General features: G+C 25.3%; 1 protein-coding gene across 1 annotated transcript; it reads right to left on the bottom strand.

Moving 5' to 3' along the window:
* Positions 1-2,335: 2,335 nt before the first annotated feature.
* On the bottom strand, positions 2,336-6,227 carry LOC101512030 (probable calcium-binding protein CML18). The gene is made up of 2 exons (XM_004509684.4): positions 5,362-6,227; positions 2,336-2,612 (listed from the first exon to the last, which is right to left on the bottom strand). Exon 1 carries the CDS (start codon positions 5,878-5,880, stop codon positions 5,386-5,388), a length of 495 nt encoding a protein of 164 aa, XP_004509741.1. The 5' UTR covers positions 5,881-6,227; the 3' UTR covers positions 2,336-2,612; positions 5,362-5,385.
* Positions 6,228-11,595: the final 5,368 nt, after the last annotated feature.

The raw sequence follows: 11,595 nt of genomic DNA, 5'->3' as shown, positions 1-11,595 counted from the left end.
ACCCTACGTTGTAGAGAAAGTGGTTGGAGCCTCCATATTCTTTTTTAATGTAGTACGCACATCTAAAACCAAATTTCAACAAAATGGAGAAAATTCTTAATTTACATAGTTTTTAAGTTCAATTGTTATGTCAAGTGTTCGTCGATAATTTCAAGAGTTGAACAATCATTGTATAGAAGTGGATATTGAATTGTTTTTTGTGTGTGTAGTTTAGTTAAGTCTAAGAGATTTATTTTAAATATTCAATATAGAGATGTTGAATGATTAAATGATTGCAAAATGAGTATTATCAGAAATTAAATGTGAAATTGTATGATAGATGAATGGTTAAATTATTGTTTAGTTACTTACATAGAGAGATGTATTTTATTGATTTCAAAAATGAAAAAATCATTCGACGTTTTTAGAATATCAAAAACTGCTTAGAAAGAAATAATTATACGTTGACATCACTACCCAAAATATACGTTGACGTCACTATATATACGTTGACGTCACTATCCAAAATTCTTGGGTATGTCCTTGAGGCGATAAATGTTATTCCTCTTTCAGAGAATAATAGTATCACTAGAAAAAAATAATTATTTTTAGTGTCCACCAAATCCATTTGTCCCTTGATTCTTCGAACCTATAGGTTTTCTTTGTGGAGAAAAAATGTCTTCATGTTGTTTGAAAGAATAGTTCTAAGAACACATGATCATTATGCTCTAAACACATTTTCGAGAATCCATTGAAAGCCATTAAATGATGTCTTCAATTTTTTTTAGTGTATGTTTAGATTAACAGTGCAATTAATATAATCACAGTGCCACTGTGATTTTGCCGATCAGTCATCCATCCAAACATATACTTAATGACAAATATGTTGCTAAAAACATTGTTATTGGTGATGGATTCATGAAATTTGATAGGTAGGGTGAAATATTTTTATCTTTGGGAGTTCAAAAGAGAAGAGAAGAAAACACTAAAAAAAGGAGTAAAAAAAGGAGAAAAATAATATTGATAATCCTCTACCTTAAATGAGAGATTTATTTTTCTTTGTAATATGAATTTTCCCTAATTCTAGATAAAGTTGTAATTTTAATTCTTTATCTTAATTTAATTTTTACTTGAATCTTTTATTTTTTTTTGTGAAATTAATCTTTATATTCACATATATTTGCCTAGTTAGACTTAACTTCACTTTCAAAAGGGATGAATAAATTAAACAAAAAATTCTTTAAGTTTACTTCATCAAATCGTATAGTTAAAGAAAGATTTTGGTCACAATGTTTACAAGAGAATTCCTCCATCAACTTTTAAAAAAACGATTCATCTAGAGATAATTTGATTAGGAGATATTTAAATTTTTTGAAATCAAAAACAAGATTTTCTTAATTTAATTCATCAAATCATGTGAAAATTTAGTACGTTGTTTTTTACATATAAAATAATAAAATTGGAAAAATAATAGGCAAAAATATATTGTTAGGTCTAATAAAATAAATGTTTAAAAACATTAACTTAAAAATTATGTATAATATTTAAGCAAAAATCAAATTAAAAGAAAGGATTCAAAGCAAAAATTTATCTAAATTCAATAGTTAATTTATTTTAAAAAAATGTTATTAATTGTTGGCGTTGTTCAATTTAATATGCTATTTTGGTGTATTTCTTTTGCCCACATTAATAAAAATAAATAAACAATTATTAGTCATTTTTAAAAGGATGAAATATATTTTTAATCCATACATATTTATTCAATAAGGATGAAATATATTTTTTATTTTATTTTTTATAAAATAAAAATATAACTTTAATCTATACATATTTATTCAATAAGTAGTTTTAATCTATTCTAAAATGAAACATGTTTAGTCTTTAAGTCATATCTCAACTAACAAATATCGATATTATATTCATTAGGTTAGACGTTTTGTCCCGGGTTTGAACCGGAACTTTGCAATTGTGTAAACAAAATAAAAATGAAAAACGTTTAATTGTTCTTTAACATTAAATTTTTTAATGTTTTATTGCAAACACATTTAGAAAATTATAAAAAAAAATTTGCAAAAACATTAAAATTTTTAATTTTGGATAAATTAAATATAATTTAAAAAAGAAAAAAATCTAAAGTTAAATGTAACGAAAATATGGATCAAACAATTAAATTTTTATTATAATACTACAAATATGTGTATAAAAATTTATTTAAAGATAAATATTGACATTCCAACAAAGACTAAAAAATTATATATATATATATATATAATAATAATTTTATAAAAATTAAAAATTATATTTTTATTTTAATTATATTAAATTTAAAATGTTAAAATTTTATGAAGATTAAAAACATATTTAATTTTTTTATTTATTTAAAACTATTAACTTTAAACATCATCACAAAATCCGAAAGTTGATGGTCTGGCTCTTTTCCTCATATAGGAAAAGGGTATGAAAAAGCATACAAAATTTTGTGATTCAAACCTAAGCACTAGCTCCATCACTAATTTACCACCACTGTGGACAGAAAATTGACTCGTGGAAGGAAAGGCTTGGACAATGGTTGATGGGCACTATTTCATCACACGACAGAGTCTGCCTTTAATGAATCCACGTTTGGCCCTAATCTGCAGGAAAAATTCCAATTAATTCCATGTCATAGAGGAAATTTTTTCTTATTTTGATTGTTATCAAAATAACCAAAATCACACCGGAGAATAAACCGATGTAGATACCGATTCAAAGTTCTAAAGTTGACTGGAATGAATATAAAACAATAATAACTAAAAAAATAAAATATATGTATTATTTAGTGATTTTGTTCTTTGTTTTTATTATTATGAAGAATAATTCTATCAGTTTTATATTAAAGTAAAATAGAAGTTTAATTTTTTTGTAAAAGAATAGAAGTTTAATTTTCAATGGATAAGTTTTTCTAAAAAAAACAAATAATAAGCAAGCTTCTTTTGACTATAGGGGAATTTAGAAACTTTGTGGCTTACTTGCACTGTTACACACGTCCCATATCGATTACTTAATTGAAAATAAAGTTGGGGAATATATATAAATATGATTTGAGGTTTGTAATGCTTTTTCAAAAAAAAAAAAAAAGTGTGTAATTTAATAAGTATAAATGCGGCCTATATAAGTGCAGTCCATTTAATTATTTTTAACTGAAAACCCATAAACGGTTTATCCATAGTTTAAGCCAAATATTGTACGCATTGCTCGGTCAACAACTAAGAAGCATTTGAATATACACATAAAAGTATATAATTATTTTAAAATCAAATATTATTTAATTTTTTTCTTTCTATCTTTGTTTAAGTTAAGGGTGTATGTATGATGAGTAAATAGTATCTCAAATAATTGTAACCATCCGACAAATTTAAAATGATATTTAATGTGACTATGTGGGACATGTTTGGTATCAAAGAGTTTACACATTTTTTAGAGTTTAAAAAATATAATATTAGATTGTATATAAGAATTTTAAATTATAAATTTATAAAAATATATAGGAAAAAGGTAGGAGATTAAATTTTAATTTATATTTTTAATAATTAAACATTATTTAAAATTTAGTTTGAAAATTTTATTTTATAATTATAATAGTTGTTTTTGTAATATTTTTATAAAATTATTTTCTCGAGTTTTTTTTATAATAAATTTATGTATTTGATCCAAAAAATTGGTAAAATAAATTTTAGTATATGTAGACATATCAGTCTATATTATACAACGAGGATCTACACATATCAATCTATACGATACAATAATTCTCATGATGCATGACATTTGATTAAGTTACTTCGTATAACAAAGATGTACAATTAGCATGTCACTTTCACAAATATACATCTCCATAACGATAACCCAACAAACACAAATTAACTCAGAAAAATAATTCTACTCATAAAATACACCGATTATATATCCGAAAATTACAACTACATATACCACAATATCTATATTAATTAGCATATATTAAACTACAATTATCTTATAAATTTATATAATTTGGTTTTTACATCTTTGTCACAATTAATAATTATTCATTTTTTAATTTTTTAATATAAATATTTTTTTTTAATAAAATTTAACTACTTTCATACATTCAATCAAATTCATATATAAAAGTTTTCTCTAAATTATACCCGGATCACAACTCTACATTTAACTCCGCTGACATTGTTCAATATTTATCCCCACAAATATAGAGAAATAAAGAGAAATGTTTAATAATTTTAGAATTTGGTACAGTACAAATATAAAATTTTGAATCATCTATTATTAAAGTTCAATCCTAATTTGATCCATAAAATATATAAAATAAATTAATTTTTATTGAAAAAATTCAAATATTTTTTATAAATAAAATGAGAATAGTAGTAGTTTTAAATTAGAATAATTAGAAATTTTAAAATGACAAATAAAATGTATTGTATAACTAAAATAAAAATAATAATATTTCAAAATAAGTATTGAAAACTTTGTATGTCAAAACAAGAAATCATTTTAATACCAAAATACACGTAAAGTAACGAGATAAATATTATCTTATTAATTAACATATTTTTCTGCATCAACAACAACATACTCAAACAAATAATTAAAGTTATATAGTTAGATGACCCTACATGTATGTGGTCTCCAATTACAAGTTACAGTTACAGTTACAGGCAGCCATGATAGAGGAATAGAGTGACACGTTTTTATTAAAACTATTTTTTGGTTCCGTTATTTTAAGGTTAATTTTGACAATTTTATATTTTAGATTTATGCGTAAGTTAATTTTGACTAAAGAGGTGCAAATTTTTCTGTCAATAATCTAACTTTTTCAGAAAAAATGTTAGTAAATATATGAAAAGATTTATTTTTCGTCAGTTAAAAATCAAGTATTTTTCTTAATTGAAAATATTCTATATACTATTTGACTTCAGATTGCATTAAACTTTATTTGAAAAGAAAAAAACGATTGCATTAACTTCTTAATTAAAGAGATTATGTTTTAAAAATAATATAGAAATAAGTTTAATTCAAATGAAACGTTGATGTTTAATAACACAAATAATTGCTTATGTTAAAAAAAAAGAGTAAGTAAAAAAAATATTGCACCAAAAATAGTAATCACGTAAAAAAAATCAGTATATTTTTTACAAAATTTTAATACTCAAACAAACGAAAATACTTAAAAAAATACATAAATAAACAAACATAGCGATAAACACTTACATATTGTCTTGAATATTCTATTGCATGCATCAAGATGAACATAATTTAAAAAAAATGAATGTTAAACTAAAAAAATAAAACAAAATTAAGAAGTAAAAAAATAGTTGAAATAAAGTTATAATAATTCCTTAAAAATGTTACCTGTAAAAATAGAGAAGGAAGAAATCAAGCCCAAGAATTATCAAAAGCAGCAGAACTAATCGCATGAGAAAACTCCTGAAAACTGATCATCCCATCACCATCCGTATCCGCTTCCTTTATCATTCCCGTCAACTCCTCCGCCGTCAGCGCGTGTCCCAATTTCGCCATCGAATGAGCCAACTCTGCCGCCGTTATAAATCCATTCCCATCCCGATCAAACATCCTAAACAGCTGTTTCAGTTGCTCATCCGTATACGGCGACTTCGCCGGCAAAAGCTCCGGCGCCACCAACGCAACGAACTCCGAGAATTCAATCAGTCCGTTGTTGTTCGTGTCCGCTCTCTGTATAAATCCATCTAATTGCTCGGCGCTCGGCTTTAAACCAAGCGATCGGAGAAGAGAACTTAGTTCTAATTGTGTTAGGGTTCCGTCGTTGTTCCGATCAAATGATCGGAAAATTTCTCGTAACTCTGTTATTTGTTCGTCGTCAAGATTCACTTGTTGTTGCTTCTTGCTCATATTTCTCTTTTTGAATTATAATGAAGGATTTGTGTTGAAACGGTGTCGTTTTTGTAATGAAATTGTAGTTAATGTATTAGAGTGTGTTGTTTGAAAGGAAGAAAGAAAAGAGAGGTTGGATTTGTTTTGATATGGCAAGTTCCGAATTTCAAGTTGTTTACTCAAATGTAGGATCTGTTTTGAAATTTTTCAAAGGAATTGTTCAGACATTCAGTTTTTGTAGTAGATTATTATGAAACATAAGGGAGAAGGTGTTGATTTTTCTATTTCGTTGTTGTTGTAATTTTTAGTATGCATATATAAAATAATTGGGGTTATGAAAAAATATATGTTATTAAGTAATTTAATTTAATTAATTGACCTGAAGAACAATTTTAAAGCAATTGGTTGGTGATGTATTCATGGCACCACATACTTGTTGTCTATGAAACCTTCTCTCCTAGTTTTTTGACTTTGAATGTGAATTTATTTAGTATACTTTTAGACCAATTTTTTAATGATGGATGGACACCCATATATTTCATAGAATTTTTGGGTGCTTTGATTTGCTCAAGAATAAGGATTTCAACATCATTTTTTTTTTTATCTTTTATTTTTATCGATTTAGAAATTAATCTTAGATAAATAAAGATTAATAGACTGAACAAAAATAGAAATTTTTGTCTCTCACTAAATTACGAGACAATTTTTTATTTAAATACAAGCTATCAAAAATATCAAAATATCTTTTTTATTTTCCATTAAAAAATTAATATTAAACTCTACTATTTCATCTATCTTTCTCCATTCTCATATCTATCTCTCTTGTCTCATGTCCCTACCTTGTCACTACTCTCTCATATCTTTCTCCCTCTTATCTCTTGCTTTAATATCTTATGTCTCTCTTATAAAAATTTCTATAGGTTGATAATCTTTTAATTTATTGGCCTAAAATAAATTATTGCAACCTCCAATTTTAAGAGCTAGCAATTGAAAATACAATGGTTATAGTAATCATTAAATATTAAGAGCTGAATATTTGAAAGACAAATGTTATAATAATCACTAAATATTAAAGAGATCAATCTCATCCGTTGATACTGATATTTGATGGACGTCTCAGATCAAATGACACTACCTAATTGGTCATCTCCGTCCACAAAAGATACATTAATTTTTCTTTTTCTAATACACAAAATAATTTTGATCCTTAAACGTGTCTTAAAAAATGAGAAAAGAGAGAAACCATTTTATTCTATCAAACTTACTACGAAATACTATAATTTGTTTTATGATATTCAATGTAAGCGTTGAAAGGTTATTATAATATTTAAATTTTTCATCTATTTACTTTTTTATGTCTCTCATTTCTCTCTATCTCTCACTCTAATATCTTTTCATTTCCATATCCATATTATATCTTTCTCTTTCTCCTTTCTATTTGTTATCTATCTAACTCTCTCCTTTTTCTCTACATAATTTTTTCTCCTTAATCTATTTTATTAATATTTGCATTCATAAATATATCGACAAAAAATACTAGAATAAAAATTATATTATTTTATACGATTCATTGATATATCAAACAAAGTGTGATGCGAAATTGTGTGTTATGTGTATCAACAATCAAATACAATGGAATATACGTTTTGTATTATCTTTTGTTCAATAATTGTTGTTTTGTGAATGAAATGCTCTATTTGAGAGAGAAGGAAATAAAAAGAATCACGCATATTTCTTACTTTTGTGATATATGAAAAGAAAAGAAAATGAAATGTTAAATGTATCGTGAGAAGTTAAAAGTGTCCCAATATAATAATTTATTATTACTCTATTCCTTTTAAAGTTGTCAAATTCCAAATAAGGAAAATGTTTGTTTGTTACAAACAATATGGGTTTACTAAAAGCAAACAAAACCACTTGCTTGTGATTGTAATTACTTCCTTGTCCATATATTATTTTTATATTACAATTTTACTATGTATGGTAAGCCATCCAAACATTTCTCATACTTTGTCTAAATCATATTCATCCCGTGTAGCCGTGCTCTTTAAATAATCTCTTATTAATAATGGGATTATCAATATTGGTATTTAAACATTTCAAAATTTTCAACACTCAATTAACACTTCATTTTTCTATATATCTTTTTTCATCATTAATATATTTATAGCATCACAATTTTTTTTCTTTCCCAATATGTTATGTGAGTGTATAAGTGTCCATAACATTTTTTTAATTCTTATCTTTAGTTCATAGAGTCATAAACTGATTTTAGCAGATTTGAATAACAAAAATTTCATAAATTTAACTTATCCATCCAATAAAATAAACAATTAATTATTAATGTTTATTATTTTAAAAAAACTTTTATATATCTTATCTTTTGTTGATTGATCACTCATCTATTTACTAATTTTTTACTGATATAAATATAAAATAATTGATAAAATAAAAATATAAGTACTAAAGAAATATATAGTCAATATAATTTTGAAATTTAAAAATATAAGTAGATAAATAACTTTTTCTTAGAAAACTAGCAAGAAAAGTTATAATAGTAATTTATTTTTATGTTTCGTTTGGTGGTCAACGTATGTAAATTTGGTTGTCCTTTTGTAACAACTAACAAGGCATTATGAGCTGAATAAAAATATGGCATTAATTATATATAAAAGAAGTTTGTAATAAGAAATTAAAGTGCAGGCAAGTAAGCGGGAATTGCGTGACTAGTTCCCACGTAGTCCTTGTTGGGCGTCACCGTTTCAAATTGTCAATCAAATAATGAGTGTTACTCTCATGATGAGTGTTGACTGATTAAACATTGACAGCTCAATTTGACACTTGTCAATGTTCAAGTGAGATAAATAATGTTTTAACCAGAAGTGGAATAAATTTTAACTTTAAATTATCCTCTATTAATAATTCAACTACTTTGGTTGAATTAGTCCCAGGGACGAGATCTAGGGAAGAGCGAGTATCGGTCTCGGCCCCTCTCTCCCTTGAATATTATTTATATATACATGTAGTTTTTATTTAATTAATTATTTAATTTAAAAAATGAAATATGATTTTTACAATAATATCTAAAATTGTTTTTTTTAATAAAAAGAATGCATTCTCTGTATTACAATAAGTGACATATTTACAAAAACATGTCTCAAAATAAGTATTAATTGTAATTTAATCTGATATTAATTATTTTCTTTTCAATTGTATTATGTAAGTAATCTATGTATAAAACAAAAATGTGTCATTAACTTGTGAGATGAAAAAACTAAAATATTTGATAATTTCTCGAGAATAATATATATTATCAAAATGTCCTTCCATTAAATAGTTTTTTGAATTCGTCCCTTGTAATTCGACAAATAAATAATCTGATTTGACACATGTAATTAGATTTCTAATTTTTAATCTCATTCTTACCTATTAAAACTTATATCACTTTATACAACTATATAAACTAACAATTTTTATTGCATATTTTTTCAATTATTTTCTTATCTGAGTATACAATGATAAATCTACAACTTTTCTCGAACTTCTTCTGATACAAAAGTTTATATGATCATATCATTATTTTATTCTAAAAAAAAAACCTATCATTAAGGTTAACTTATCTTCAATTGACAATGTCTTCCATCTCTCTATCTTTAAGAGAGTGAATGTCCAACCATATTTTTTATTTAATAAACTCACAAACTTTCTTATTGACCTTAACTTCTATCTTTATTTTCCGTCTTAATAGTCGCATTTAATTTCGTTCCAAAATCTAATAAAGTGGACATATGACATTTTAACTTGATAAACTAAATATTACAGTGAGTTTTCTACTTGTCACTTCCAATACATATGAAAATACAATTTTAATCTTTTAACTATATATGAAATTTTGAAATTTTTTTACTTACCACTTTTTCACCTTCACATATTCGAAAATTTAACAATCAATTTTTCACAATTTTCGAAACTTTGATTAATTGTCAAACTTTCGAAATAATAAGTGACTTAATTTTTGAAACTTTTGTGTAATTTGAAAATTTCAAAATGTAAAAAGTTTTCAAACTTTTCACATTTAAAATAAGTTTCAAAATTGATAGTTTCGGAAGTTTCAAATTTTCGAAAAAAGCAAATTTTCAAATTTTTTAAACACCAAAATTTTGAAATAAGGATTATACATTTTGAAAATTTGGAAAGTTTCGAAATTTTCATTTTTCTTGAAAGTTTCAAAATGTAATATAATTTAATTTGAAAATAATTAAATTTTTATTTTGAATATTGTATTTATAATATAAATATTAATTAAATTTAATATATATTTTTTAAATCAGGTATGAGTAGAGCTGAGGGTGAATTTCTTGCTACACTGACCGTAGATTCCACATATATCGATGTTTTATTTGAAATATGTTTTGTAGATATTTTCCTACCGAGAAGTTGTATTTGAATGGACAAAAACTATTGGAAGACAAAATAGAATAATAATTGTTACCATTAGATTTGATATAACTATCGGAAATTGAGGAAGAAAAAACAAATTAATTTTAGGATGTGAAAGAGGTGAAAGATACAAATCAAAATCAAAATCAACAGTAACTTGTTATCACAAAACACTACTAGAAAAACTGATTTTAGCGTCAGCTAAAAGCCCATTCTAATAGGCAAAAAGCCAATACTAACGTTGATTTAGCGTCCGATTAGCGTCGGTGTCGGGCCTAGACTAAAACAGTCGAAGCTAATACATAGTGTCGATCAAATGTCATTTGATGCTAATATAGCGTTGGTCATACCTACTCTAAGATGACGCTACCTTCAAAAATAGAACATCCGACGCTAGTTTATATCCGTTGACACATTTGAAAAAATTCTATTGCGTCAGATGACCGATGTTAAAGTCAACAAGTTGTTGTCAACAAATAGTTAGCATTAGCGCCATTGACGCTGCGGTCAACTAAAAAAATGAACAATTAAATAAAAATCAACTTTATTTATAATATAGCGTCGGTCAGGCCGACGCTACAGTCAACAATAAAAAGTTAACAAAACGAGTAATATTACTCTACAATACAACCCTTTCAACATTAACAACCAATAGTCCTCTTGGTAGCTATTATAATGTCATAATTTTTTATGTAGGAAGACTAAAACTCAAAACAAGAATCATAGATGAAAGATAAAGAAATGAGTGAGGAATTTTTTTTATCATATTTCATCAAGGAAAGTCTCATTTACTTAGAGAATAACATGGAAATGATGGTTGTTAACCCATCAAGAGGTTGCTGTTTCGTTTAATTATTTTTTTAACAGTTGATTAAGTGACCTTTTTACTTCGAATGTTTTTAATTTGAAAATTTTATGTTGTGCTTTTATTATGTTTTACTGTTTAAATTACTTTCAGAGAAAGAGTGATATCTCCTTCAAGGATTTCCCCTTCTACAATAGAGTCATTACTCTATTCACTAAACCTTATAAATACTCAATGATTTTCTTCTCTATAACTCCATAACTACCTCTATTTATACAAGATAATCCTTACCCTCCAATTAACATCTCTGACACAAGAGTACCTGTTGCAGACACAAACACTAACACAGTCTCATACTTCAAATTCAAAACTGAGACAAAAAACTCATCCCTCATAGAAAAAGTGTGAAAATAAATCAAGTAATATGAAATTATTTAAGCATGTGATTTCTCATTTTACATCTATTAAATTATACACTAATATTATTT

Source organism: Cicer arietinum, chromosome 7, assembly GCF_000331145.2.
Source record: "Cicer arietinum cultivar CDC Frontier isolate Library 1 chromosome 7, Cicar.CDCFrontier_v2.0, whole genome shotgun sequence".
Classification (NCBI taxonomy): domain Eukaryota; kingdom Viridiplantae; phylum Streptophyta; class Magnoliopsida; order Fabales; family Fabaceae; genus Cicer; species Cicer arietinum.
The sequence above is the reverse complement of the archived record's forward strand: the minus strand, read 5'-3'. Positions and strand labels throughout refer to the sequence as shown.